At 41.5% G+C, this 27,773-nt stretch overlaps 9 protein-coding genes across 16 annotated transcripts; 3 read left to right on the forward strand and 6 right to left on the reverse strand.

The window, feature by feature from the left end:
* Window positions 1-1,668: 1,668 nt before the first annotated feature.
* On the reverse strand, window positions 1,669-3,872 carry LOC130694830 (proton-coupled folate transporter-like). Its single transcript, XM_057517937.2, has 6 exons — window positions 3,736-3,872; window positions 3,301-3,680; window positions 2,667-3,238; window positions 2,270-2,593; window positions 2,038-2,194; window positions 1,669-1,939 (listed from the first exon to the last, which is right to left on the reverse strand). The coding sequence occupies exons 2-6, from the start codon at window positions 3,654-3,656 to the stop codon at window positions 1,861-1,863; spliced, it is 1,488 nt and encodes a 495-aa protein (XP_057373920.1). The 5' UTR covers window positions 3,657-3,680; window positions 3,736-3,872; the 3' UTR covers window positions 1,669-1,860.
* A 78-nt stretch (window positions 3,873-3,950) lies between these two features.
* On the reverse strand, window positions 3,951-5,322 carry LOC130694827 (uncharacterized). Its single transcript, XM_057517935.2, has 6 exons — window positions 5,204-5,322; window positions 5,021-5,138; window positions 4,873-4,968; window positions 4,562-4,815; window positions 4,363-4,492; window positions 3,951-4,294 (listed from the first exon to the last, which is right to left on the reverse strand). Exons 1-6 carry the CDS (start codon window positions 5,204-5,206, stop codon window positions 4,152-4,154), a joined length of 744 nt encoding a protein of 247 aa, XP_057373918.1. The 5' UTR covers window positions 5,207-5,322; the 3' UTR covers window positions 3,951-4,151.
* Window positions 5,323-5,588: 266 nt separating this feature from the next.
* Window positions 5,589-7,728, reverse strand: LOC130695193 (protein disulfide-isomerase A3-like). Its single transcript, XM_057518315.2, has 5 exons — window positions 7,458-7,728; window positions 6,827-7,384; window positions 6,465-6,761; window positions 6,032-6,395; window positions 5,589-5,967 (listed from the first exon to the last, which is right to left on the reverse strand). The coding sequence occupies exons 1-5, from the start codon at window positions 7,598-7,600 to the stop codon at window positions 5,860-5,862; spliced, it is 1,470 nt and encodes a 489-aa protein (XP_057374298.1). The 5' UTR covers window positions 7,601-7,728; the 3' UTR covers window positions 5,589-5,859.
* Window positions 7,729-7,988: 260 nt separating this feature from the next.
* On the forward strand, window positions 7,989-9,196 carry LOC130695197 (C-signal-like). Its single transcript, XM_057518319.2, has 5 exons — window positions 7,989-8,205; window positions 8,270-8,321; window positions 8,385-8,740; window positions 8,795-8,873; window positions 8,959-9,196. Exons 1-5 carry the CDS (start codon window positions 8,083-8,085, stop codon window positions 9,102-9,104), a joined length of 756 nt encoding a protein of 251 aa, XP_057374302.1. The 5' UTR covers window positions 7,989-8,082; the 3' UTR covers window positions 9,105-9,196.
* Window positions 9,197-9,211: 15 nt separating this feature from the next.
* LOC130695195 (endonuclease V-like) lies at window positions 9,212-10,456 on the forward strand. Of its 3 annotated transcripts, XM_057518317.2 has the most exons (4): window positions 9,219-9,541; window positions 9,632-9,786; window positions 9,850-10,160; window positions 10,240-10,456. In XM_057518317.2, the coding sequence occupies exons 1-4, from the start codon at window positions 9,432-9,434 to the stop codon at window positions 10,447-10,449; spliced, it is 786 nt and encodes a 261-aa protein (XP_057374300.1). In that variant the 5' UTR covers window positions 9,219-9,431; the 3' UTR covers window positions 10,450-10,456. The 3 variants fall into 3 exon arrangements, with proteins under 3 accessions (XP_059351125.1, XP_059351124.1, XP_057374300.1); XM_059495142.1 differs by having other exon boundaries at window positions 9,212-9,786; window positions 10,211-10,456; XM_059495141.1 differs by having other exon boundaries at window positions 9,217-9,786.
* A 246-nt stretch (window positions 10,457-10,702) lies between these two features.
* Window positions 10,703-13,712, reverse strand: LOC130695198 (uncharacterized). The gene is made up of 8 exons (XM_057518320.2): window positions 13,386-13,712; window positions 13,246-13,320; window positions 13,012-13,179; window positions 11,780-11,829; window positions 11,576-11,693; window positions 11,428-11,504; window positions 11,097-11,364; window positions 10,703-11,023 (listed from the first exon to the last, which is right to left on the reverse strand). Exons 1-8 carry the CDS (start codon window positions 13,702-13,704, stop codon window positions 10,803-10,805), a joined length of 1,296 nt encoding a protein of 431 aa, XP_057374303.2. The 5' UTR covers window positions 13,705-13,712; the 3' UTR covers window positions 10,703-10,802.
* A 1,640-nt stretch (window positions 13,713-15,352) lies between these two features.
* Window positions 15,353-17,713, reverse strand: LOC130695236 (uncharacterized). The gene is made up of 10 exons (XM_057518355.2): window positions 17,598-17,713; window positions 17,137-17,359; window positions 16,969-17,083; window positions 16,741-16,915; window positions 16,527-16,686; window positions 16,244-16,402; window positions 16,000-16,190; window positions 15,858-15,946; window positions 15,651-15,799; window positions 15,353-15,594 (listed from the first exon to the last, which is right to left on the reverse strand). Exons 1-10 carry the CDS (start codon window positions 17,619-17,621, stop codon window positions 15,416-15,418), a joined length of 1,464 nt encoding a protein of 487 aa, XP_057374338.1. The 5' UTR covers window positions 17,622-17,713; the 3' UTR covers window positions 15,353-15,415.
* Window positions 17,714-18,118: 405 nt separating this feature from the next.
* On the forward strand, window positions 18,119-20,229 carry LOC130695235 (shematrin-like protein 1). 5 transcript variants are annotated; one of them, XM_059495000.1, is made up of 4 exons: window positions 18,119-18,244; window positions 18,324-18,567; window positions 18,710-19,603; window positions 19,637-20,229. In XM_059495000.1, the coding sequence occupies exons 1-4, from the start codon at window positions 18,203-18,205 to the stop codon at window positions 20,176-20,178; spliced, it is 1,722 nt and encodes a 573-aa protein (XP_059350983.1). In that variant the 5' UTR covers window positions 18,119-18,202; the 3' UTR covers window positions 20,179-20,229. The 5 variants fall into 5 exon arrangements, with proteins under 5 accessions (XP_059350983.1, XP_059350985.1, XP_059350984.1 ...); XM_059495002.1 differs by having other exon boundaries at window positions 18,710-19,573; window positions 19,655-20,229; XM_059495001.1 differs by having other exon boundaries at window positions 18,710-19,557; window positions 19,591-20,229.
* LOC130695234 (VPS35 endosomal protein-sorting factor-like) lies at window positions 20,217-27,715 on the reverse strand. 2 transcript variants are annotated; one of them, XM_057518352.1, is made up of 21 exons: window positions 27,580-27,715; window positions 27,146-27,522; window positions 26,894-27,087; window positions 26,703-26,830; window positions 26,473-26,640; window positions 26,229-26,400; window positions 25,986-26,155; window positions 25,807-25,907; window positions 25,556-25,743; window positions 25,344-25,487; window positions 25,120-25,286; window positions 24,887-25,049; window positions 24,508-24,810; window positions 24,256-24,424; window positions 24,037-24,170; window positions 23,767-23,901; window positions 21,731-21,899; window positions 21,505-21,648; window positions 20,613-20,782; window positions 20,439-20,550; window positions 20,217-20,374 (listed from the first exon to the last, which is right to left on the reverse strand). In XM_057518352.1, exons 1-21 carry the CDS (start codon window positions 27,594-27,596, stop codon window positions 20,352-20,354), a joined length of 3,348 nt encoding a protein of 1,115 aa, XP_057374335.1. In that variant the 5' UTR covers window positions 27,597-27,715; the 3' UTR covers window positions 20,217-20,351. The 2 variants fall into 2 exon arrangements, with proteins under 2 accessions (XP_057374335.1, XP_057374334.1); XM_057518351.2 differs by lacking the exons at window positions 20,217-20,374; window positions 20,439-20,550; window positions 20,613-20,782; window positions 21,505-21,648; window positions 21,731-21,899 and adding an exon at window positions 23,424-23,686.
* Between the last annotated feature and the right edge of the window lie 58 nt (window positions 27,716-27,773).

Raw genomic sequence — 27,773 nt, forward strand, 5'->3', positions numbered from 1 at the left:
AACATCCATTTACTGCGTGCACGTCCCAGTTCCAACATCGTGGAAAGAAGATGAATAGCTCCGTGTGGCTTTTGGGTCGTTCGGTTTTCTCCGACGTTTCGTATTCTTTGCGTGAGGAGACATTTACTTCTAACCTGTAGTCGGGTCCTTCCTTCAGTAATAACCCCCCTCCTCGCGTTTCATGTTAACGATCACCTTGCAAACGGCTTGATGATTATCCAACGACACCTGTGCTTTTTCTTCTTCCTGTTGAGCCAGCCAAAAAGGCAAGGCCACTCGAAGGAGGAAACAGCATTTCTCACATTACGTGACGAATGACATTTGAACCTGTCGTGACTATTGCACTCTATGGCACTCTTCTAGACAACTGGAAAGACCGACCAAGGAAGAGTGTGTCAAGCGTGGCAAAGGAGAGTCGGATTGACGAGCTGCTCGTAAAAGAAAGTAGGTTGACACCATAGACGGTGCAAACGAAGTGTTTAAAGTGCCGAAATCCTGTTCGTCTCTCAAAGGGCACACACACGGAACCTATGCCAGCAGATCGGTTGATGAATATATTACGAAAAAAAGGGTCCGTTCTTATCCAATTGCTTTGAACAGTTGGCGAAAACGAAGGCGTGGCATAGATACAGCACTCGATAATTGTTTACGCAAACGAAGAATGTAACTATTTAAGCTAAACAGTTGCTAAACAACGAGCAATCTATGCTCAACATCACGCAAAAAAACAACCTGTTCGTTTCATGAATAATCAAATAGGCTTATTATTTTGTTTTCCGTTGTTCCTTAATGCAAGTGTTTGCATTCAAATTGCTTGCGTGATAGGGATAGCTAGCAGGATGTCCAATGTTTCTGTTGTTTTACCATAAGTATTAACTCAAATCTTACTGCGCTATGCAAAGAAGGAAAAGGTAGTGTTCAAGTGGCTCTAGCGTTCCAAAAAAAAAATTTTTTTCTTGCCGGAGATCCGCTTGGATAGTTTATAGCTCAAACGAAACGAACTCGGTTTTTTGCTGGCCTGAGGAAGTAGGCCAAATGACGTGACAAGGTCACGGACGCATGCTTTTTCCTGCATTGCGACCGATGAACCACAATGGTTCACATAGTTCTGTGCCTGTTTAACCATTACGCATTTAGAAAAGAAAACAATCGGAAGCCATTGAAAACATTTTTCTGCTTGCTTTTTCAAGGTTCCAATTGTTTTTGAATCACTTTCAACGCAGTTTTGCTCATTGTTCTCATGGAATTGAAACGTACCACGACATTCATTCATTGACACGATGAATTCAAAAGTGATCTTTCACGGACGAGCGCGCAATGCGGATCGTTCCAGTTTCAACTGAGGCGCGTGACCCGGACTGGGAGAAAACTGATTTCGGTCGTAAATCTTGCAAGAGAAAATAGCAGATAGCATGTGGATGTGGGTCCGTTTTCTCCGCTGTGCAAGCGTTTTTTTGCTTTTCTTTCTTTGCCAAAAATAGAAAGACCATCATTGCTTTGTTTTCCACCAACCGCATTGTCCAATAACTAGTCGATGCAACCCAACTAACCAATGTTTTCTTTCTCTTTTCGCCCTGACAGGTGTGAATAAATTTCCAACTGGCCGCATTGTCCGAAATCTGTTTTTTTCCCCTTGCTGAATAGCTTCAACGGAATCAGGTGGGAGAGTACAGCAAATGAAAAATATTCGTAATAGAATATCATAAAGTTATCGAGTACATGGTTTCTTTTCCTCCGTTCAATTGCTGTTACGGGCTGTTCACGGAACTCTAAATCTCTATCTATATATACGTATATATAAGGCTCGATTGCTTCTTGAGATTTTGTACCAAAAAATGACGACGCTGAGCTTCTTTTCCTTTACGCTGAAGTGTCGGATCGCCGGGCTTCCGCAGTAGAAACGTAATAGAGTTCCTTCTTCATTTGGTAACCCAGGTAGCTGCCCAATGCGCAAACAGAAAGGGAAAAAAGGGGGACGAAACAATCTTTGTAGAACGCACGGAAGAGAAGGAAAATGATATATAGGAATTCGATTACCTCATAAGAATAAGTGGGATGACGAGTAATGCGGCCGCCAACTCGAAGGTGAAGCCACGGAATATAGATCGCGTCAGCGGGTAAAGGACGTTGAACACAATGGACCCCAGCAAGGTGCAAATGTTTTCAATAGACGCGACAAACGCAAATAGCTTCCCTATAAAAATACAAATAGCATAATCCTATATTAATCAACTGAAAATTAAAAATGGCTCAATGCATTTCTACTTACCTAATTCATTTGGCTCAACCTGTTTCGACAAGAGCGAACGTATAGATGGTAGACAAAAGGTGTTGAACATGGAAAGAAATGGCACGCAAAACATCATGACTGTTGTTGTTGCGAAACCATGCAGGATCAAGCCGGCAGCTTTGGAGACAAGCCCGATACAGCAGGTAAAAGCCTCCTGGAAATTTAATCGGCGGACCACTGGAGATAGAGCGATTAGCGACAGGGCACCAACTCCGAATTTCAATCCAAAATAGTAGCTGTAGGTTTCGTAACTCCAGTTAAGTGGGTCATCCTTAGTAAAAAGATAAGCTACGTCCATTTCACCTAGTATAAACCACAAATGATAAAAATAAAAAATACTTTTTTTGCATAATGAAGAATTCGGAATATATCTAACCTGCAGTGACCGTCATAGTTATCAGTGCACAAGTTATCAGGAGAAGGAGGTTGCGGCGCCGACTGTTGGGCCGCGGTTTAAAACAGGTTTGCAAGCTCGACTGAAAATGATGGCAACTAAAAAGCTTCCGACAGCAATTATCGGACGTTAACAGCAACTGCTCGTCGGCAGATCGATCATCTTTGACTGACGGTACCAAGAAAATAACGTAAAGGATGACTAGAACGTAAAAGGCCATGATCACAAGGAATACAGCTGCATGGCTTCCAGTTGATCCAAGTAAGGCACCACCGATAAATGGCCCAATTGTGCCGCCGCAAAAAGTCATGGCCTCTAACATTGCAACACGCAATGAGCGGCTCTCCTCGCTACTTATGGCCGAAATATAGCTCATTACGCTCATTATACAGCTTACAAAGCCTCCAAATATGCCAGAAAAGAAACTGGCCAAAACAATCATTGAAACTGGAATGGAATCATAAAGAGACATGAGAATGTAGACAATACTAGCCAGCACCATGCCACATGCTGGAAAAAGAAGTGGCCACTTTCGATCATATAAATCTGAATACCTGTAAAATAAATGGGGGTTGTTTAAGTCGGGTAGAAAGCAAAATGATTACATGTTACTTACGATCCCAAATAATTTGCAACAATTATAGAAGGTATAGTCAGGGCTGCTGTTGAGCCCAAGATCCAGTGAGAAGCTTGTTCTTGCACCACATCAAGTGCATAGCTGTTGTTGTTGAGGTTGTGACAAACTGATGAATTGAAATTATTTTGACAAGTCTTTTGATAGACTAGATCTTGAAATACTGAATATTGCATAAATGTTGCAAGCATGTACATAAATAATACAGGCTCAACTGTCACAATAGATAAAGCTTTTTTAAATTTTTCTAATGGACTAGCCGATGGGGTTGATGGGGTAAATGAATCTACGGATGTCACAAGGTCAGTGGAGGAAGCATCTGACACTGAGCGTTCCATGATATTTTACTCAATGTGAGAAGGCTGTATAGCAAAGGAATATTAATTATATAAACACTAACAGCAGAAATGACATTACTTCGATTGATTCGAAAACAATCCGTTCGTGGGATCTCGCGCGGTGCTACTGGCACACTTTTCCTTAAAAGTGCAGAATAAGCCGTAACAAGTCGATCAGACGAACATGGCAAAATTACGAATAGTAGCCAGAGTCCAACCTAATCGTTCGAGGACGTGGTATATCATAAAAGTTTGAGATAAACAAACTCGAGATGAGGCGGACAGCATCACACATTATGTCATTCAACTTCCCTTGTATTTACAACTGTTCTGTCTGCTAGAATGATTGCGCTGCCATCTATCTTGAACTTGATCCTCCGCCACATACGGGTCAGTATCATAGTAAACAGTTAGTAAATAGAAACTTGGAATTGTTAAATGGGTGAAGCAACAGCAATAAGAAATCAATGGGCAGTATAATTTTAGCTTTAAAAATCAGTTTGATTTGCCCTTTCGATACCGGTGTCTTGCCTGGGCTTTTGTGAATTTCTTCTGATTATCTCGTCCTTCAGGCATCTTGGTGCCCCCGCCGTTGCCATTAGGTTCTTCATGACTATTATTATCAAGAGAATCATTTTCTAAAAGGTGTACAAAAATAAATTAATTCGTTGCATATTATTACAGTTACGAAATGTTGGGGCCATACCACCAGAGAGATCAAAGGGAGGCTGCAGTAAAGAATCTCTTTGATTCTTAACATAATATCTGTACAATTTACAGAATCCAAAACCAATGAAAGAAATTGCAATGGTCATTAGCACTTTGAGAATTGGGTGCTAGTAGATGATGTGAAATAATGATAATAGTTAAGCAAAGGATAGCTTAAACAAATCAATGATTATTACCACCAAAACAGGTTTGTCAACAATTAAGTAGTCAGCCAGTACAATGGTAACTCCAACAATTATACCAATTCCAGCACCAACCCAGGGAATTTGCTTGTCAGCTCTCTGGTCTTTTTTTAGTTCTCTACCTGCTTTCCTCATAGAATCAATGAGAGATCTGTCTTCTTTTTGTAGGCGGAATGCCATTGAATAAGAAGTCAGAGCTTTCTCAAAATGGAATGTTGCCATTTCCACTTCAGCCTTTCTAAAATAACCTAGCCAAAAAGCATAAATTATAAGTTGAAAACATTTACGTCATTCTTGATAAATACCTTTTGCCCAATCTGGCTTTAAATCTATGGTACGTTTAGCATCTTTGTAGGCCAAAAAATATTGCTGTATTTTCAAGAATGCTAAGGAACGATTACCTGTAAAATATAACGTTAGGGTATGTTCCAATCGCATCTAAAATATGTATACTGTGAAGCGCATGGTTGGTTGGATCTGACTGGATCGCCGCGCTGTAATGCAAGACGGCCTCCTCATGATTGCCCTCTTTGACGCAGGCATTTCCTTTCTCTCTCAGTTCATCCACGTTCTAAAAGTTAAACGATTGATAACGAGATCTGTAAAGGAAAAGATTGTTGGCAGTTTTAAGCTCACCATTTGACAAGTCCGCGTTTACTCTTTTGGCTCACGCAGTGTCGTCTACAACTTTACATCGATACGAACTATAGCGATACAGAGGAGCCATCTTGTAGTAGAATATGCAAAGCTTCAATTCCTTTCACATTGTTTAATCCAAGCGTTTCTAGTAAAATATGGTTTCCTAAATTTAAAACCGTGGTGTTGGAGAATAAAATTTGGTTTGTTACATGGATATATGCGCTCTAACCTATGACTGAAACTTTCGTTTTGTTACCAAAGGCCATAACGAGAGCGAGGCTACATGGCTTAACTGTTCAGCGAATTTTATTTGTGTAGCTTTGTTAGCCTTCTCTTATTTTATGAATAATACATCAGTCGATAACACATTAATTTGGACAAATTAGTTATCACAAACTTGATTTATTTGATTCCACATTCCCACTGCAGGTCTCATGAACCTACAACTGCTGCAATAATACGTTTAACAAATTCGTACCAGCAAATCAGACATGTAACCCCATTGGAGTGAACAAGTTTCAATAGATGTAGTTTTTATTTTTTATTTTTTTTTTTCCTTTTTTTTTTTTAGAAACTGGGAATATGGAAATATGCCCTAACACTTGTGTAACACGGCTGGGACGAGATTATAGGACTGGATTGAATTGAGCTCCTTACAGCTCCTTTAAGTCTTTAGGTGCTCCAGAGCGATCCCAGCCTTTCAACTCCTTGGTGGCATGCTTAGCGATGTATTTAATGAAATCGTCCTTTTCGCGACCACCCTAAAATAAAAAAATGGTTTTTTTAAGTATACCAATTCAAACCCAGTAAAATACAAACACTGACCTCATAACGAACATGGTTGTTCTTGTCATCTTTGGCAAGCCAGTAGAGGGTAGGGAAACCTCTGACTTCGAATTTGCTGGGCACGTCATTAGCTGTGGCATCCATCTTGACGATAGCTACATCCTCGTCTTTCAGAGCATTGGCTACCTCCTCGAAAATCGGGCCCAACTTTTTGCAGTGACCACACCAAGGTGCGTAGAATTCAATCAACGTGTCCTTGCCGTTATCGATGACTACTTCGTTGAAATTCTTAGCAACAGCGGTTTTCAATGGTGTAGTGTTTTCGGGAATGGCTTCCGATTTCATATAAGGCTCTAATTTACCTTCTTTAACGTCATTCAAGAATTTCTGCAAGTTTTCAATCCTGCAATTTTAAAAGAATTTGTCATATTCCGTCACTTTTAGAATATATATATATATAGTGAACTCTTACGAGAAAGCATCTTTCATGACAAATTTTCTGCTGGAAGCATCACGAACAGCAACACGAGGTTTATCATCGTTGATATAATCCAACCCAAATTCGTTAAGCTCCTGTTGGAAGTCATCTTTGTTGCTGATGGCGAAACTGAAGTCGCCACGGAAGGACTGGGCAACTTTGAGGATACGGTTACGCCAGTAGTTTGTTCCCTTGGGGTTCTTCACATAATCGACTCCGAAATATGCAACAACAATGGGTTCTTTGAACTGGGCAGCATTATCGACAGTGCGGTGACCAACCAGGCCAAAACTACAAAAAAAATGTAAAATTACATGCAATGACTTACACATATATGTTTAAAAAGCCTAACTTACAAATCCTTCTCCACCCAATTGTTGATGGCTTCTTTGGTTGCAGCTCCATCAAAAACAACAAAATCAGGCTCGAACTTGTTATGCAAATGCTTAGGTCGGAAAAGAACAACATTGTCTGAGTAACCATATTTTGCAATGACATCTTTGTTGCTTGTAACACCAAATTTGACAGATTCTCTAAGTTTATCAGCCAGCTTCAAAAACACACTCTTCAGCTCACTCGCTTCATCTGCAAAGAAGCCTACTACTGCAACATCCTCTTTTGCAAGGAATTCTTCAGTGGCTTTGACATTCAGCAATTCCTTGGCACTTGGACCAACCTGTGCTCTCATGAATTTAGCAATTCCAGCAGATTCTCTCGGGCCATTGTACTCGCTGGATATTTCACCATTCTTAAATATCTTCAGAGTTGGATATCCCTGTACGCTGAACTTGTTACAGGTACTCTTTCCACCCTCTGTGCAATCAACCTTTGCAAGAGTAATTGGAGGGTCATTACTTTTCAGCAACGAGGCTGCCTTTTCAAATTCAGGTTTTAGGCGTTTACAATGACCACACCTTGATAGAAGGAAAAAGATAATGAAGTTACAAAAGAACTTATTTAGAGCAGAAATTATTTAAGTAATCTTACCAGGGAGCGTAAAACATGACCAGGGCCGTTTCAAAAGAACTTAATTTGGAATCGAAATCATCATCGACAAGATCTACCACCGAGTCGGCGTTAGCCGATAAGGCCAAAAGACAAGAGACTATAAAAGTTGCAATGACCCGCATTTTGTCAGATCAAACAAATAAGGGTTTTAAAAATGAATACTGTTAATCTACAGCCCCTTATTCGGTGAACCGATGAGCAAGAGAGCTAAACTTCAAATGCCGGTGACCGCAGTAAGACAGCTCAAAAGAGTTACACGTACATTTTGACACACCCAATCAGAAGAAGCCAACAAATTTCTTTACGCCGTTGTCAACTTCAATTTCACCGAAATACGTTTGTTGAATTCGTGTTACTTTAAAACAAACATGTATTTTAATATTATGAAACATTTTTAAAATCTGGTTCTTTACTCTTTTAAAAATGTAATTTAAAAATACTGATGCTAATGAGTCATCCATACGTGTCTGACAACTTTTGCTTCAGTTTCCAGTTCCTAGCTTCTGGGTGCAGACGAAAAAACAATAGGTCAGAGCTTCGACATTGAGTGCTTTGTGTGTTCGCATAATAAATTTATAAGTTTATCAAATATTGCCATTTCAAAATGTTGGCGCGATCTATATTTTTAACTGGATGCAGCCGTGGGTTGGGCTTAGAACTTGTGAAACAACTTGTGCCATATACGGATACCTTGATTGCAACGTGTAGAAACCCAGAAAATGCCGTAGTATGCGTTCGATTCCATCAGTTCGCGAAACTTTTGCATTGTTTAGCACTAATTCATTTTTCAGGAACTACAAGAATTGGCAGAGGAACATAGCAATCTTAAGATCCTTCCAGTTGGTAATAGCTATGATTCACATAAAAAACACTGGCTTTCTAAGATGATTTGAAAGTCTCCTTTAGATGTATTGAGGCACGAAACTTTTGATGACATTGCAGAAGAAGTATCTTCAATTGTTGGGGAAAATGGACTAAATTTACTTATAAATAATGCTGGAATATCTCCAAGATCAACGCGAATTAATTTTGTGACAGCAACAGCCATGGCAGAGACTTTTGCTGTCAATACAACATCACCATTAATGTTGGCAAAGGCTTTCTTGCCATTATTGAAAGCAGGTGCTGCAGCTGCTATTGATGATGAAAGTGAATACTGCATAAAGAACTCTGCAATTGTCAACATGAGCTCAGTGCTTGGGAGCATCAGTTCAAATACAGGAGATCGTTCCGGAGGTCTTTATCCTTACAGGTGTAGCAAGGTATTACTCTCTTCATTCATACCATTTACTTTTTCTAGTTTAAGTTTATCTTAGGCAGCTCTCAATATGGTGACCAGATCTTTAAGCAGTGATTTGAATCCATTCAACATTACAGTTATAAGCATTCATCCAGGTGAAAAAAAAAAAAAAAAAAAAAAATTATCAAAAAATTTGTTATCTACATATTTAGAACTAATTCTTATTTTTTATCTATAAAGGATGGGTAAGGACAGATATGGGTGGACCCAATGCGCCGTTATCGGCACCTGAAAGCGTAGAAAGCATGATTTCCACCTTGAAAGAACTCACTTTTGACAAGTCAGGTCTTTTTTTTAACCAAAATGGTGAAGAAATTCCCTGGTAAAATTTAAGGATGGGTTTGTCTGTTCTAGTTTGTTATTCAGATAACTAAATTTAAAAAAAATAAACTTTGATTCCAAAGCATGAGTATCTGTAGAGAAGGAGCCCAATACAATAAAAAATAAATATGAATTTATGTTCTCTAATAGATGGCGTTCCTTCCATTTATAAACAAAACATTCCAGCCTGATAGCATCTTGGCTGGGCCTTGCATCAGATTCGGTGATTGTGAACAATAAAACGAAAGAAGCGGTCGGCAACTCAATCGCGATTAATGAAAAAGTGCTAAGCAGGGAACGTTGGCCTCGAATTTCAAACTAACAGATTTAGAATGTCATGTGATACTGAACTCAAGTTTTTGGTCGCTTCCTGGTCTCAACAACAACTGGAGATGAAAAGTAAACTTGTTGTCACTAATGCCGAACGATGGCAAGACGAACGGTATTGTGAATTTCTTGTGATGGTTCCGCCCAGTAATCCCCAACATGTGCAATTCGTATGCGATATCTTACCGTTTAGTTTGCGTTTCAGGAAACTTACCTACGTCGGTGGTTTTGATCTTTCATTTTGCAAAAAGGATCCTTCTGTGGCATGCTGCACCATTGTTGTATGTGATATTTCTCAGCAACTAAAGGTGGTCTATGAGGACAGTCAGCAAGTGAAACTTACCACTCCATATATCCCTGGTGATTTCACTCATAAAAACTGTATTCAAAGTAAAACCTAAAGATGAGATTAATTTTTCAAAGGGTATTTAGCATTCAGAGAAATTGAACCTTGCCTAAATTTGTACACCAAGCTTGTTTCAAAACATCCGGAATTTAGACCTCAGGTATTTTTGTTCGACGGGAACGGAATCTTACATCCAAGAGGACTAGGACTTGCGTCACATTTTGGAGTCTACACGGATACCTGCACCATAGGAGTAGCCAAGAATTTATATCAAATGAACAATATTCTAAGAGATGATAATCATCTAGCCAACATAAATAGCCTAAAGGCGGCTGGAGAACATTTTTTCATAAAAAATTCGGGCGCAAGTGGCGAAATCCTGGGAGCAGTAAGAAATTTTTACATTACCGTAGTGGCTGTACAAGCATAAGCATATAGTTGGTCTCCTGTTAAATTGTAAACATAAGGCTCTCAAGACGACGCAGGAGGCAAAACGGCCAATCTATGTTTCTGTAGGACACCGAATTGGTCTTGAGTGTGCATTATGGACCGTAATGCAATGTGTTCAACGATTCCGGATTCCGGAGCCTACGCGGCAAGCCGATATCCGATCTAGAAAAGCGGTTAGAAAACTAGATGATACAGATATACCTGTAAATTTGAATAATACAACATAGAATAATGCCTCCTTTCTGTCGCGCTACATTTTCCTCTTTTTAAACACTTGGTTTAATGGGGGCTAAGGCAACCTAAACTAAAATCTCAAACGTTTCTTATTGTAGTACAGTGTTTTCTTCACAAGAAAGCGACCTTTCACGTCCATAACATGTTTTGGTACGTTTGTTTATAGGCTTCGACCTAAATCCTGTTTGGTGCACCCATCACTTACATAATTTATATACTCAAAATGCCCATTACATACGCACCATCTTCAGAACACACGGGAGGTGTATGATTTAACCAAAGTTGCACATGGTTAGCAGAATTTGAATCTATATCCTCACCAAGAACCATCAATGTAGTTCAAATATCACAAATGAAGAAGTGTTTTTAGCTGTTCGATCGTTTCCTCTGGACTTGAAACTTTGTGGCCGATCGTACGTGGGTCTTCATAAATTTCATGGTCGTTCCCTCCTGGTGCAGTTTTGTCACCAAAGAAATGAATTTCTTTATAGCCATCTTCACCTACGAAGCGAAGTGCGTACGTTTTGTCCCAACCTTTTGGGAATACGTCAAAGCTGATTTGACCACCTAATACAAAAATTATAGAATTTTGAGAAATTACAATATACATTATAAAATAACAAATTCTTTTGACAAATACCTATACTGAACACTAGACCAAAGTCAGGAAATTCAGCTTGTAAATGTTTCACAAAGCTTTCTCTGATCTTGTGAACTTTATCGTATGCAGCAAACTCATCTCTTTCTGCTTGTGAACAACTTCTGCCCACTGGGCAGACATTTACAAGTCCATCACGAAATTCAATGAAAGTTCCTCTCTTAACAGGCAATATCAGCTTGGACATGTAGCTCAAGGCACTGTTTATGAACTTCTGGAGTTTTTCTTCCCCCACATGCTCTTGGATACTCTAAGTAAAAATTCTTCGATTAGCAGGTTCAATTTAAAGTAGTGACAGTCATATCTCTCTTACCATTTTCCCTATTAGATCACCATTTTTATAGGCTATGAGACCATTTTCAGCAAAAACATAATCATATTTCTTGATAACTGTAAACAGGAAGAGCATTCTTATAGGTTAAACTCATTCTGTAAAATGGATCAATAATAACAAGGCTTACCATCTGCTCCACCCATTTGCTCTGCAATTTTTGTTAAATCTGATCCACCCACAAGACCCATAGTTACAACTGGTTTTACTTTACTCAGCAGAAATTCTTCTGTGGTGGGAAGAATTTTCTACATGTAGAAGGTATTTATCAGATAACATACAATTTCTTTCCTACCTAACTGCAAAGTAAATATGCTAAGGTTCTAAAAATTACCTGTCTAGGCATTGTCAACGTACCGTCTACATCAAATAGACAGATTATTTCTTCGCGTTTAAATGAAGACATTTTCGTAAGTCTTCGGAAATGTTGGAAAAGATAACGCGCCAGTCTTTTCAAGTAGTTGACACGTCAACAAAAATGCCATCTAGCGGAGATCTCGTTTTTATTTACTTTAATGTATAATAACTATGAAGCCATAAACAAGTTGTACAAACAAGAGGTACCAAATTTAAAACAATTTATGGACCGTTTAAACACCCAACAGGCTGAGGAAAATAATGACGCAACACCGATCACGGTAGTAAATAACGCAACAAAAAAAACATATCGAGGGGAAAACACGCTCGCGTTCGTTATGGAATATACTGTACAATGAAATAGATTTTTCGCATCTTTTATGTTCATTCACTTTCGTACGCGCGAACACGAGAAAGTCAGGTAACTCATCCGTCAGTTTGAAAACTGCTGGTCGGTAATTTTTTTGTCGTTCATCTGCGCACGACGAAGAACGGTCGCTTCCAAAAATGAATCGGACTCTGTGACGCAAGCCGGTAAATATTCTCCCATATTCCACATTCCATCCGTGCAAGATTTTCCGGGTGTGCTCGATCCCTGACTTAGTAATGATCTGTAAATATCAGAAAAAGCATTTGAAAAATTTTCTCATAAAAGATAAGTATTTCAAATAAGATTGATACCTTTTACTGGGAGATTCAGATATGGCGGATGACGGACTAACTGCTACTATATGCGACCGTAGTTTCGAGCTAGTACCGTTAAACAGATTGAAGGCAATCGAAGATAGGGTGTAGGTGACGAACACGAACAGCATAAGCGGTAGAGCCAAACACCCTAAGACTATCAGTAGGCCACCAAGTAAACAGCATCCGATTGTTAACAATGTGCCTAAAAATTTAAGTTAAAAAAGCCAATTTTGAGGAAATGTCTCAAGTACTCAAGGTGACCTCCATTTTATCCCCCCTCCCCCAAAGTAAGATAGAAATAGGGACACGGGGAAACCCGTTCCAAGAAAGACGAGGGGTGGAGGATGGGTTCGAGTATTTCAGGGTTTAGGCTGATCACGTGGGCGCGACGTGGGCAGGGGGTAGCAAGGGAACAAATTATCTTGAGTGGGGTGCACTTGCACGTGTTAGATATGGAAAGTCGTATTGCAAGGTTGTAAATAGATGTATGAATTTTGGGAATACAAAAAAAAATAAACATACCTTCAACAAAAACAAATCCGAGGAAAGTAAATGCTGACGCCAGGACGCAAACCAAAACAGGGAAAGAGATGAGGCCGATAAAGCTCAACAGGACAACCGATGTCAAAGAACGCTCTCTAGCTAGCATACGCATCTGTTCCAGCCACGACTGAGAACTGATACGCTCACCTACGACATTGCGAATAAAATGCTATAACGTACGTGTAAGAATGAACAACAAAGACAACGACTTACCAACGTCTTGGACTTTTTCCATAATGCGACTCTGAATCATCGTTTTTTGCCAGTTGAATTCGGGCAACGTTTTTCCTGCAATTGGGAAAAATACGATGAGGCTACATCAAGGTATGAAAATAGCAAAATCAAGATCCCACCTTTGTTGGTATTGCAATCGGAACAGTCCTCTTGGCTAGCAGTCCTGAAATCGCTGCTTGCTGCGCTCATCCTTTGAAGATTGCGAGGAGCCATAATGCTTGACGAAGTCGACGGCAATTTGCTAAAGCCAATGGTTGGCCAGACAACGTCAAAATGGCACTTTAAGTGGACAAATCGCAAGGGGATATAACGACTGAAACGGCTTGACGAGCTCGGTAACGTTGATGCTGTTGTGCCTTCTTTCCAGCATGAATCGTTGTTCATCCTAGGTCCTCTCACCATGCGCTTTCTCCAACAGACTGACTGGCTTTTCGACATCAAAGGGACAAACGTTTCTATTTATTCAAATGCTACCCAACCTTCACATCTCGCCCTCTGCCTCTTACTCTCAGAAACAGAAAAAAAAAGGAAAAAAAAAACCCCGAGGTGGTAAGGGGGCCTGAACTTTGTGCTTGTGCCATGAGGAGGAGGGTCCACTTGAATAGACAAAACACAATTTGCTTCAGATTTTTCTTAGCGGGTTTTCTTAATTCATTCCAGAAATGCGTTATCTGTTGCTCAACTGTAAAACGAAGTGCAACTCCTTTTTTTTTCCAATTCCTGGTATGAGTATATCATCCAAAATTTCCTCCACTGTGACAGTCTGAACTTTGATATTTGCATCTGTAGCAATCGGCCTCTGATTCTGTAATTGACGCGGGACAGTGATAGTAAAGTACGAAAGAGTAAACTCGAAAATTCGACCTAATTTACCATTGCTCTTCCTTTCCTGAGGGCTATACACGTGATCATCAAATGAGCAGAGTATGGATTTCAAGGATATTCAAAGATCCATGCCGTTACCAGGCGGAGTACATGACCACCAGCATGTTCGCCTAAATACTCGATACCATTGGATCTGTGGGGCCGCTTACGATTCTCTCTGGTCATCCTGCTCTTTGGTGGACATGACGTGGTTTGGGATTTTCCTCTGTCTTGTTATTCAGCTCGCTTCTGCGGTCAGTTTCAGTTCAGTTCCCAAATCCCATGTACCTACTACCTTCTTCATTGTTACTTCTTTTACTAACTGGTCTGAAATTTACTTTGCATTTAAGATTCCTTATGTAGCCAACAATAATGTAGTAATCAAATTCCTTTTGTTGGCAAGATCGTGGTTGAAATCACTTCTCGTTTCGTGGTTACCAAATTGCTCTACCAGAAAACAAAGAAAAAAGAACTTCTAATCAATTCTGAATGATAATATGCTTCTCATCTTTTACTACCGAGATCTCTGTTGTAAGATCTCTATTATGAAATTTCATCGTTAAAATTTGAAGTTAAAAGAATGGGAAGGTTCTCTTGGAATTGCGTCTTCTGGAATAACAGCTTAGTTCGCATAGGCCGAGTTCAATGATTCGAGAAAGAGTTAAGAAATACAACGGAAGACGGTGTGTATTTACATTAGTATAGGTCAACACAAAGTTCACATCCACTTTGCATTGAACGAAAGGGATGCTGTTCAGATGGACTTTAAACTAGATCATATCTGTCATGCTATCGGGTGTAAACGTGGGTTTCAGGACCAAACCAGTTTCATCCATAACCCATGTACCAAAGTTCCATAGTTCAAAAGAACATGAAACATAATTCACGCTGACCTTCAACTTCCCTGCTTTCCACGGAAGAGCTGATGCAGTTCGAACTGCATCTCTGTCCATCCTGTATATTTAACACATTCTCGTTGGCTATGTACTGAGCGATATCCTTTACCGGTCAAATTCCATAGCTTATAACGACGCACGAAGACCTTCACGCGTGAATAACCACTCACGTGCATGCTTTACAGACCGCTGACGAATCACGCTACTTGATTGACGCCATTTTGACGCGACAACTTCACGGCACTCCGATTATATAGTAAGTCGACACCAACCTTTTAATACAAGAAGTCATCTAATCTAGAAGAAATGGGTGACGCACGAGTAACTAACTTCGATAAATATATATATCTGACAAACATTAACCACATGCCAAGAAGTGTGCATTATTTTTACTTTGAAGATCGGTTTTGCTTGACCTGCCGCTGAACGTATACGGCAACAACTGCTATGATGATCAGAAGAGCGATGCCCAATCCCAGGATAACGCCATAAAATGTCGAAGATGATAGACAATCCGTTCGGGGCATCAGCATCCGGGAAAGCATGTCGGCAGATCCATTCACTACAGCTGAAAAATAATACATATGAGCATGACATAAAAACAAGAATTTATGTCGGACGAACCCATAGGCATATTGTCTTCATCTTTAGGAAGGTAGACTTCAATTGCTCGATACATGGATAACATTTCCGGGTTTACTTCTGTACTATTGCTCGAGTTCATATCAGCCGCACGACGTTTTCGACTCGCTGTTCGGGAGTTGTAAGGTAAACTGAAAAAAATTAATCAGAATCAACCATACCCTGGAAACCTTAATGTACGCCTCTTACTCGCAAGGAATCTGAGGTTGGCATTTCTCGAAACAAACTTGAATATCGCATTGAATCAATACCCGGGCGCTAGTAGGAAATCTAAAGGCCTATACTAAGAAAAATTAGATAAAGGAAATAGGTTTTTTGAAAGAGTACTTACTTTGAAGAGAACCCATTCGGTTGTGGTTTTCAAATTAGGCTCAGATTCCCGGACTTTTTGGAAATTTCCAAACAGCTTTGGCTTCACAGAGCAAGACGCCTCAATCACTTGAAGTTGCGTAACTAGAGGACGTGCTGGAGCAACCCCTTGGTTTGGATCGACGTAGGGAGTGAGCGCTTGAGTAGTTTTACCTATATGCAAACTATTAACTCAGAGCCCATCGCAACCGGCAAGATTGAAATACCATCAGTCGCCCAGCAACGAAGCACATTTGAATCGAAATTGAAGACGTCATCGCCCAAAGTAAAAACCAAAGAGAGCATTTGGCCCAAATAAACAGGACCTAGAACAGGTGGAGCCCTGGGTCCCTCTCCATCCTGAATCTCCATCCACAATTTCGGTCCTACAAGATGGTAGATATAAAAATTAATTGATTTATAAACAATGTATTGCCGAAACAACAATAAAATAAATCTGGGCATAAGATCAAAGAATTTGCCGATTCACCCTCCGTCCCAACCTCTTACCAGGGTGTGTTCGGACGATAGCTTCATTCTTTTCCCCAACAACAGAAGACAAATCAAATTTGATGGTCCGATTGTAATCTTCTGGTCGATCGCAACGGATGAGAATGTTAGTATCGTACTCCTGGACGAGGTCAGTATCCCACTGAATCATCAGCCGGTGCTAAAACGGAAGAAATCAGCAGTACTGAACACCCAAATGTTTGAACATGTTTACCTCAATAAAGGGATTAGTTCGCTGTGAATATCCAGGAACCATTGGTGGTGGAGGGGCTCCACAGATATCTTGGCTCAGTGTGAGCTTTACTTCCCTCTCTCCATGACCAAGAAACAGGATGCACTTGTCAAAGAAACCATGTGGGTAGATGTAACCAGTGAACGGTTTTGAAAACCTACAACCAACAATTTAAATGGGCATCCAAAATATAAAAAAGCAAGTCATTACTTGAAGTAGACATTCATGTAGGTCTTTAGGCACTCCAGATTTGTAGTAACTTCCTCACGAATTTCAACGGGGCCATGATAGGCTGATCCCCCTGAACCAAATGCAGTTGGACCACCTAAAATGAATGATGTTCAGACGAGTTGCAGAAATAGACCAACATTGTACTACCATATGGCGGTGGTGGATTAACTCCAGGTGGTTGAGGAATAGGTGGAGGTACACCCTGCCCCGACTGTACAATATAAGGCCGACTACGTTCATCCACCAATTCATCCTTCACTGGCGTAGTAACGCTCCCATAATCAGGCGCCGGGACATTTGCCTCGCGATCGTGAATTGAATGATCAATAGCAGCAGGTAAAACCGAAGCAATGCAGCACAGCAGCACAAGCTAGAGTACAATAGTAGCAAGATATTAACTTAAACAATTGAATTGGTTCGCTAAAATTAGCAATAGACACGTGTTAAACTTTCGTCTGCAACTGGTGATATGATTCAATGCATACATTTCGAAGTATTAGTTTTAAACGTAAGTATCTGAAAGATGTAAGTCAACTCCCATGAGTAACTACTAAATTGATTAAATTTTAAATATATTACATCACATTTTCGAACCAATTTACACTTACCCCGATGGGACATTCAGGCTTCATGTTAACTTTATGATTGCCTGCCAGTGACTGAGCACGGTATCCATGGTCGCATTGGGGTTTTTAAGCTTCTACAGAGGGAAGTTTTCGCGCTTAAAATGCTCGACTTTCATTATGTCACCCTGCCTCTCACCCGATTCTAAAACGTAGAACCTGAGGCGACAACCCTACCCCAAGCACCGCTTGATAGATCTCCTGTTTTAGCCTGTCCATTAAACTTCTAACGATGCTTACAATGGATTTGAATTCGATAACATTTCAAGAATACTACGTGAGTTTATTTTATAAAATCCACGTTTTCTGTGTCATTTGTGCGCAACAAAATGGCGTTTTCGCGGACAGCATGAAACATCTAAATGAAATTCTTTATTAGGCAACCCCTTGTCTCGCCTTTTACCTCTTAATAGGTTGCCAAATCTAACTTTTTATTTCGGAACGCCACGCGTGTGAAAACGCCACTTCGTGGTTTTTAATTACCCTGCCTCTTTTGTACACTGTAACCCACCTGGCCTCCCTACCTCTCGAACGGTAGTAGACCTATAAAAGGTGACACATTGCTCTCGTTCAGCACCGACTCACTCACAATGATTCGTCTAAGCAAGATCAACTCTCAAGTTCTCTTCTCGGTAAGTGTTATTTGAATATGTCTTCAGCATTTTGTTCAATGTATTTAGATTTAATTGCGATGTTTCTTTTAATTCGTAGTTTGGGGTGCTGGCCTTACTTCTAGCCGCATGCAAGACGAATGGAGCGAGCGTGGCGGTCGATTCTAAAGATTCCAATGTTAAAGTAACCGAATCTTACAAGGAATCTGCTAAGGAGACATCTTACAGTGACGACCAGCTAAAACCTCGTATTGGTCTGTACACGCAAAAAATTGATCCTTATGGTACACTTGGACCCATTGGAGGCAATCAGGCTTTCGTCTTGACTTCGCTGAATAGCTACGGTAATGCCGATTGCTCTCTGCCAGTGCAGATAGTCGATGTCAGTTGAAAGCTGATTGTTATTTTAATGGGTTCAACTTTCCATAATTTCATCACTTGGCTGAAAAATTTGTTAAAAATTCTTATGCATTTAATCGTGTTTAGGTAGTTACGGTCCTTCCGGCAGTAGCTATGGTGGCCAACAGGCTGGCTCTTATGGTGCGACTCCACTGCCTTACATCGTGACTGGCAATTACGGTGGAAATGTTTACGGCTCTGCCTATTCTGGAGAATCAGCTTACAGCCCTGCTGCCTATGGTGCTGCCTCTGGGAGCTATAGTACCACCGCTGCTCCTTCATACGGATCTGGGTCTTCGAATTACGGCACAACGGCATCGTATGGTGTAACCCAGGCTCCGGCTTATGGCGGATCAGCTTACGGCGTCACTCAGGCATCAGCTTATGGAGCTTCATCTTACGCCGGATCAGCTTATGGTGTCACTCCAGCTCCTATGTATGGTGGTTCTGCTTATGGCGCAACATATGGCCCCAGTTATGGTATGGGAAACTCGTATGGAGCAGCTTACGGCGTCACGCCGGCCCCTACCTACGGAGGAGCTGCTTACGGTGTCACCCAGGCTTACGGAAACATGGCATCTTCCTATAGCGGAGCTGCTTATGGTGTTACTCCAGCCCCTGCTTACACAATGGCGTCATCGTACGGTGGAGCATACCACGTTACTCCGGCCACATCTTACGGCATGGGTTCCTTCTATGGTGGATCTGCTTATGCTGCTAACCAAGCCGCAACCTATGGCATGGGTTCCCTCTACGGCGGATCTTCTTACGGCGTTACACAAGCCCCAGTGTACGGCGGATCTTCTTACGGCGTTACACAAGCCCCAGTGTACGGCGGATCTTCTTACGGCGTTACACAAGCCCCAGTGTACGGCGGATCTTCTTACGGCACTACACAAGCTCCTGTTTACAGTGGATCTTATGGCGTCACCCCAGCTCCATCTTATGGCGGTTATGGTGTCACTCAGGCTCCAGCTTACGGTGGATCTGCTTACGGAGTCACTTCAGCCTACAGTGGATCTGCTTATGGAGCTACACAATCTTACGGCAACATGGCTTCTTCTTACGGTGCATCATCTTACGGTGTTACACCAGCTCCTATTTACAACAACATGGGCAACTACGGATCGTCGTACTCTGCATCAGCATATGGCGCTACTTCCGCTCCTTATGGCTACAACATGGGCTCATCGTACGGTGGTTACAGCGCTGCTTCGTCTCCCTTCTCTTATGGTGGCAACTTGAACATGCCTAGCGGTTCCTATTTAACTGGATCGACTTACGGCGCTGGAGGCTATGGAAGCAATGCTGGATACGGTGGAGCTAGTAGCAGTTACGGTGTTGCGTCATCCCCTTACTCGTCATACGCTGGCAACATGGGCTCATTCTATGGCGGGGGTTACGGCAGCCCGTCTTCCTACCCTGAAGCTTATTACTCAACTGGATACGGCGGATATGGAAGTGGAGCTTACGGCGCAGGTTCCAGTTACAGCCCATTCTTGAACAGTGGCGCTGGATACAACATGAACCCTTACGGCAACATCGCTGCTTATTGATCTTGTTATTGTTCGTTTGTTAGAAAGTCAAATAGAAGTATTTAATTGAAATTGTGTTAAATTTTATTTACTTGGGTTCCACAAGGTTTTCTCAGGGATGGAAAATTTACAATGTTGAATTTTTTGTCGAAAACAACGCCATGGGATTGAAAATTAAAAGACACGCTGCAAATTTACAAAAGCATTTTGGCAAACTCTGCAACGAGACGAAGAGCATTGCCATTAGTTCAAAGAAATTATTTTTAGATAACATGAAATACCTTCATAATTGATACGCCCGTCCTTGTCGACATCAGCCATTTTGATGAGCTCGTTGAGGCCTTCCTCGGTCATGGATTCGTCGATTAATTCCATCGCTAGTCTCAATTCATCCTGTAACCGCAAAGGATAAGTGTTTTAATTAGGAATGCATACTAAAAGAAAAGCCAATATACTTTAGTTATGAACCCGTTCTTGTCGCGATCAAAAACTCGAAAGGCTGCCACTAAATCCAGGCCGGCTTCCTCATCCGCATTGCTGCCGCTGTCATCAGACTGTGACGGGCGAAGGGCTTGGATACGTTTGACCCACTGGAAAAATTCCGCCTCGTTCATCAGAGTGCTTCCTGTCAGCAAATTTTGGCCAGAAAAACCAAAAAAGGTGGGAAAAAAAAAGTAAACAATTAAAATAAGAAAAATTATTTAGTTTGTTTTCTTTTCTTTATTAAATTTTTTTTTCCTGGATTTGTTTCATGTCCGGAAGAAACTCACGTCAATTCTTCATTCAGTGTCTAATCCGAAAGTCCCGGGAATCCGGATGAAGCAACCAAGCTTTTCTTTGGTTTGTTTTGCAGTGTAAAGTTATTTCCAACTTGGCATGCATTCTGACAGCTTTTAAAGACTCAAGTGATGGATATAGATCAGCCGACATTTTGATTGCGTTCAAGAACGTCCCCGCTTTATCTTTACTTCGTCCGAGCATATGGGGAAAACGACACACGGTGTGTTGTGCAGTCATTTCGAATAATAATAATTTTCTTTCTTTTTTGAACGCAATGCGCACATGTCTCCATGGCAAACGAAACCGCCACGGAGAACACGTGGCACGTAGGAGTTTAATTTTAGTCCGACATTAAACACGGCGAGCCAGCCAACCGAAAGATACCGATTTATCCTTTTTATATTTTGTGTGTGTGTGTGTATACTGGTCAGTTCCAGCACTGGGCAAACAGGTTAAATTTTTTTTGTTTTGTTTCTTTCCCATTCCAATATTCGATTACGCGTTTCACTTGAGGTCACGGACGAAATAGAAATACAACTGGAAAAGAGAAAGAGGAAATGTTTTTACCCGATTGACTCGCTTGCCGGACCAAATTGAGGACAATGTCCTCTCGTAAATTGATGCCCAGTTGTTGGAGCATGCTCTGGACCTCTAAGGCTGTAATTCGGCCGTCCCTATCCGAATCCATCAAGATAAAGGCCGTCCGTAATTCTAAAATTTTGGCCGAAAAAAACAAAAACAAAAATTGGAACTCTTCAAATTGGAAATTGCACATTGAAAGGCGAATTATTACCGTCTATTTCCGACTGAGATGGTACTCGATTCATGGCGGAAGCCTGCGGATTTTGCTGAAGCAATGGAGAAGACGAGAAGATTGCGAAAGGAAGATGAAGAATTCTTGCTGAAAAGGGCGAGCAAAAAGCAAGTGACTGGCGGGCGGGAAGGCCGCGGGCCCACTGCGACTAAAAATACTGGTAAAAAGACAAGAGACACGAGTGTTCCACTTATTTTTGACATACGACGCGCGCACCGCACAGCACAACGAAAAGGCAAAAAACACAAGGCAAAAGAAAATAGCGGATGGATGAAGCCAAGTCCTCTGCGTTCTCGGCTCGTCCTCTCTCCGAGCGTCGCCTCTCCACCGAAAATAGAACAAAAATCGCACACACATACACACTCGACGGCAAAGAACGGGAGTCGATCCGGCGTACGTGTCGTAGACTGCGACGCATAGCGACTTTGCGCTACCAACAACAGCAAAAAAACACGACAAGGTCTCATCAGAACGTAACGTATTCAATCACGTTGGTCATGTTCTTTTCCGGACCGGTTCATTTCGGATTCGGGTTGGTGCGAACTTGTTGAATCCGCACACTAATCTTCAATGACAGCTCGAAAATGAATCAATTGTTCACCGAGTGCACACTCTTGTTTACAACAACAACAAACTTAACTCTCCTGTCATGTCCTTGGCGCTCTGCATTTCTTATTCTCTCGTTTCACTTTATCAGGTGGATTGCATCCTCCATTTTCGTCAGTTCTAAGCAATCAACTCTGTGTGACAGGGATCTTTTGTGAATCGTGATGAAGGTGAACTGCTTTTCTTTTTTTTTTTTTTTTCCTCGAGTGGTCTTTCATTCTGGTCACGACAGATACAACCAAGAAGGCCATGGCCTACGATTTATTCCCCTCTTGCAAAGAAAAAAATTTAGCTCAAGTACATGAAATGAAATAAGAAAAAACGAATTGCCTAAACTGATATATCACGCAATGTTGGCTTGTTTTTGATACCTGAAAGCTAAGCAGCTGTTCCTGTCTTCCAGACTTGAGTGTCGTCCCGTTAAATGCAAATCCTGATGGAGGGTCTGTTCTAGTGGAGTCTGCATCGCTGGCTTGATTCGTTCGATAGTTATTAGCTTGACATGACAAATGGTGCAGACTGATGACGAGTTAGACATCTAAATCACAAGACAGCAATGTCGTGAAAACATCTACGAGCTTCCATTAAGTTTTCTCAGTGTTTGCAATGAAAACTGAATTCGGTAATAACGAGAGCGAGCGTGCTATCGGAAATCTAATGACGCTCCGTCATTGGCTACTTCCTGTTCTTTGTAATATGATAACGTTGTCAATTACCATTGGAAGTGCACCTTTTAAAGAAACGGAGATAGAGGCACCCGTTTTCCATATGCTTCCTTCTTAGGGTGGACTGTCCTTTTTTTTCTTCTCAACAAGACCTAAGGATATTAGAAAAAAGCAGGACATTAATGCGGAAGTTAGAGCACGAAGTAAGGAACTCACCAACTATCGACGCAGTTACACAAAGATCACGTTGTTTTGTTTGTTTTTCCATTTATGGGACGCTCGTGTTGGCGTGTCGCTCGTCACATCAGCTGGCCCACCTAAAGCTTAACTAACGCCATCAAATAGCAAAATGCCGTGAAAAAGGGCGTACGTCTTAAATTTGTTTTCTTCTTCTCCGTACGTGCCGCGTTTCATTCTTTGGGCTCAACGATCTGTTTGGTCGAAGAGTATCCGTAGAAGTATTCGTGTGTATAGTTTTTGAATCTGATCATGTACACAATAATGAACAACTGGCACGCACAACTTGGAACTGAGGAACAGGAATCGAATGGATGAAAGGGGGAAGGAATGTATCACTTGTTCAAAGGCTGGACGCTAGCTGGCGGTAAAGCTCTGCTTCGCCGGAGGAACTTGATCTCAGTCGGACTACTCCCAAAAGCCGTGCCTGAATCGATTAAATAGCTCGTGTTTTGTTTTTTTTTAACTCTAAAAACAAAGCAAAAACGAAAACAAACGGTAACTGACCGCGTAATCGGCATCCCATTGGTTGTGTTTGCGGGCAAGGAGAAAGAGCTTGGCGGCGAGCTGCGTGAGACTCGGTTCGGCTTTGAGGTCAGCTGACTCAATTAGCAATGAGAACAAATCCAAACAAAGAGTAGCCTAAACAAAAGGAAACAAACCCCAACCCCAATCCCACCGAACAAGAAAAAATGGAAGAGAGACAAGAAAAATAAAAGGAAAAAAGAAATTAACATTGGATGGCAAAAGGCAATTAAGATAGGCAATAGGTCAAACCTGCTTTCCGTATTGGTTCTCATTGCCCAGTTGATTAAGATCGTTGAGAAGTTCTGTCAGCAGTTGGCTGCAGTAATCGGCTGCCTCCAGACGGAAATCTTCGTCCCCTAGATAGAGACGGTCGTTGGACTCCACTGCAATGTTTGTGATAACAAACAAAAAAAATGAATAAATCAATCGTAAAAAACAAAACCAATTGTGCGGAAAAGTGTGACTAACCATCTGGAACATGATAGATGTAATCTGATTGGATGTAAGCGGAAAGCAAACGTATCGCTTGGATGTAGATGGTGGAGCGTAAACGGTGCAGCGCGTGGTTCATGGAAAACGTCCGCACGTTGCGTAATAATCGCCGTAAATGATGAAGACGGTTTTGATCGGGCGTGTCCTATCGAAAATTCAAAAATCTCAGTCCAGTATTATCGAGTGTTTGTGACCTGTAGGGACAATAAAAATACAAACTGGACGCACGGGTTGAACTAAAAGGCCGGAAAGAAGATTTGATAGATTGGACACGATCCATTGTTCTTCAAGTGGCGAAAATTCTGTCACCAAATTGATGGCTCCTTCAACACATGCATCCGCTTGTCCAAAGCATTCATTAGCCAAGGCTACCTGACTCGACAGCATATACAAACTGAATCGGATCATTGGGCACGAAATGGCTGGAATGGTGATGTAAGCAAAGGCACCGCAGGCACGGACGAAATGGCCGGTCCTCTCGTTGTGCTCCTGAATCAATTGGCGAGTCCGGCTACTTAAGCGATTGATCGCCTGCAATTATGCAAAAAAAAAAAAATGCAATCGTATTGTTTTATTGCAAATTCGATATTGAAGAAGATATACACACCTGAACTAGGTGGGCAAGCACAGGGTCGAGATTAGTGAATGCAGCTCGCGCATCGCCGTAAAAGGATAACATCTGCTGGAAGTCACGGCCAAAATCAACACGGTCAATAAGGGCGATGGCGATTTCGCTTATTTGTCGCTTTTCGTCCTCTACGCTGGTGGCGCTTTGGGCCCAAAAAGAAATAACTCATTCCATTAGCGAATAAGAAAAAGCCTTATTCGTTGATTGCCTACTTGAGTGTGTCATGGAGAATGCGGGCGATAGATAAAAGGTGGTCAACCATAAGTGGATGATTTAATGGTCGATCATGGTCTAGGAGGAATTGCTGAAGTAAAATTTTTGCCGCTTCTGCTCGTGAATGGCCTTCGGGGTAGATGTCCAATAGTCCCATCAACGAATCCTTGTGAAACATTGATTAGGTAAACAAGCAGTCCTTGAGCTCATCCGTAACACCTACCGTCGCGAATAAACTTTGGTAGTCAACTTGTTCTGTCCGAACCAATGCATGGACGATACTGGTTAGATTTGCCACGTGGTGGGCTTGAGCCTTTGGCCGACAATGCTGGACTATATCGTTGATGATGCGGTGCATTTCCCTGACCTTTCAGAGGCAATAACAACACATGAGTGACGTAATGCTTTTTCCCATTCATTTCAAATACAATTTACTCGCCAATGCCGTAAAAGGTAAGGCATCCAAGCGTCAATACATTGCAAGTACGATTCGACGTCCTCTTTACGACTTAGATAAGGCCAGATGACGTTGAGCATTTTCCCAGGGTTGGAATCGCACGAAGAAGCCAGATTCCGGCTGAGAACTTGGCCCATAAGAACCATCAACTGTTGACTAGGAACACCTATACGGAAAATGAAAGAATTCAAATTCACTGACATAAAAGGCGCCTTTGATATTGACATACCGGTTGAGGGTGTAGTTGTAATATGAAGTGCTAGCTCCAAACACTTGGATAGGACGAAGTCCGACGGGAACTGACTGAGAAGGGATAGCCAAAGTAATCCTCTGTAACGGAAAAGAATAATCAAATGAACAAAAAACCCATGTTTTATGAAATCAATATCGAAAATGATGGGATTTTACGGTTCGGCTTGGTTGAAACTCTGCCGCCAGATAGAATCCAATTCGTTGTATTGGCCGGTATGAGCTAAAGTCTGGAAGATCCAGTCATACGCGGGCGAATAGAGCGACAAATAATCTGCCAAATCCGTTCGGAAGATGGTCAATTCTGAACGGATGCTATTGCTATACAACTTTTAAGAAAATGTCGTCATTAAAACAGATAGTTTAGTGGTTGTGAGACATTTATGCGACAATTAAAATTACCTGGTTGTACGAAAGATAGAGGTCACGAACATTCTCGACAACAAACGAACGATCTTGAAGACGTATTTCTCGCCCAACACGCATTAAATAAGCGCGTGCATAGGCAGCAACTAATGGGTTGCCCACACCACGAATGGTTCTCGATAATCGGATTAAAGTCGCAGAAAAATCCCTAAACCAATAAAACATTTACGTCTCTATTTTAAAAGGAACACTAAGCTGCATAGTTTCAATGTCATCTCACGTGTTTTCGAGGAATGAATAGCTCTCCAGCACGGCCATTTCGACATAAATGCGCGGTAACAGTTCCCTAACTGATGCAATTTTGTACATCCAATTGCGACAAGTCTCACGTGCCGACTCAGAGACATGCTCAGGTTTAAAATATTTGGGAAGCTGGTGATCTACAAGCCTGTAATTGGATTATAAGATTCGTATTTGAAGCAAGTTTCATGGAATGTAATGCATTTTCACCTAATTTCGCCCTTTTCGGCAATCCGTTCAAACACCATCCGGCCAAATTTATCCAATATGTCGGTAATGAGAGCAAATTTGCTTGGATAGAATGCAAAGGGGTGGGTTTCGAGCAGTAATTTGGAACACTACGAAAGAGGTACAAGCATTTACAAAACTTTTTGCATGTTTATCAGTCAATACTGACATACTTGGATGACAATTTTCAAAGCCTTGACTCTTTGATCTAAAGCCCAGGCTTGATGAAGTTCTTGACTTATTTGTGTGATTCGAGTGACATAATCATCCCTGGAAAGGCCTTTATGCTCGCTCACATGTTCTTCAAATTCATCCAGCTGTTGAAGTCTGTGCTTCAGTTTGTCGTTGATCTGCTGTTTGACCACCACTAAAAGACATTTTTTGTTTGATTTTGTTGATAGCAAACTTTGCACTGGTTTACATACATTTTTCTCCTCCTTGAAGGAAACTTGATTTGATGGATAGTTTCTCTGACGTCGTAAATTTGCTGAGTATGGTAGTCCTATGTTTGAGCCATTCCTGCGCTGCAGCACCTTTCTGGTTCACGTTCGTGACAGGAATATCAGGGCCTTCCACTTCGTCTTTGGATACAAACTGACTGAGCGGGTCACTGCCCTCAAGGGCTTGGCTGAGGGGATCTGAGTAGGCGGAAGAAATTTTCTTCCGTGGAACAATTGATTTGGCCTTTGCATTGGTTTCTCTAGAAATTGCACTCTGCAGTGGGTGCGGCAAATTGTCATTCGGTGTCCTTAAGCTTCGATATGCAACTTCTTCCTCGCTGTAGTTTCGGCGCTTGGCAATCCTAAGAACAAAGTATTATTGGCGCGCTTCAATCTTTGGCGATTCACAGAAAACATACCATTTGTAGGAAACCATGGTTATTATACAGTTGACAGGAAAATAGGCTTGTCCTGTTGCCGTTCAAGCCAAGTTTAAGCAGAGACATGCAAGTCGAGGAAAACTTGCGAGGAACTGACAAGATAGCAGACGACATGAAATTGTTGATAGAACTCCCCCGAACGCACGAGTGCGTTCTTAAAAGCTTCAGAGGAA

Source organism: Daphnia carinata, chromosome 4, assembly GCF_022539665.2.
Source record: "Daphnia carinata strain CSIRO-1 chromosome 4, CSIRO_AGI_Dcar_HiC_V3, whole genome shotgun sequence".
In the NCBI taxonomy this organism is placed as follows: Eukaryota; Metazoa; Arthropoda; class Branchiopoda; order Diplostraca; family Daphniidae; genus Daphnia; species Daphnia carinata.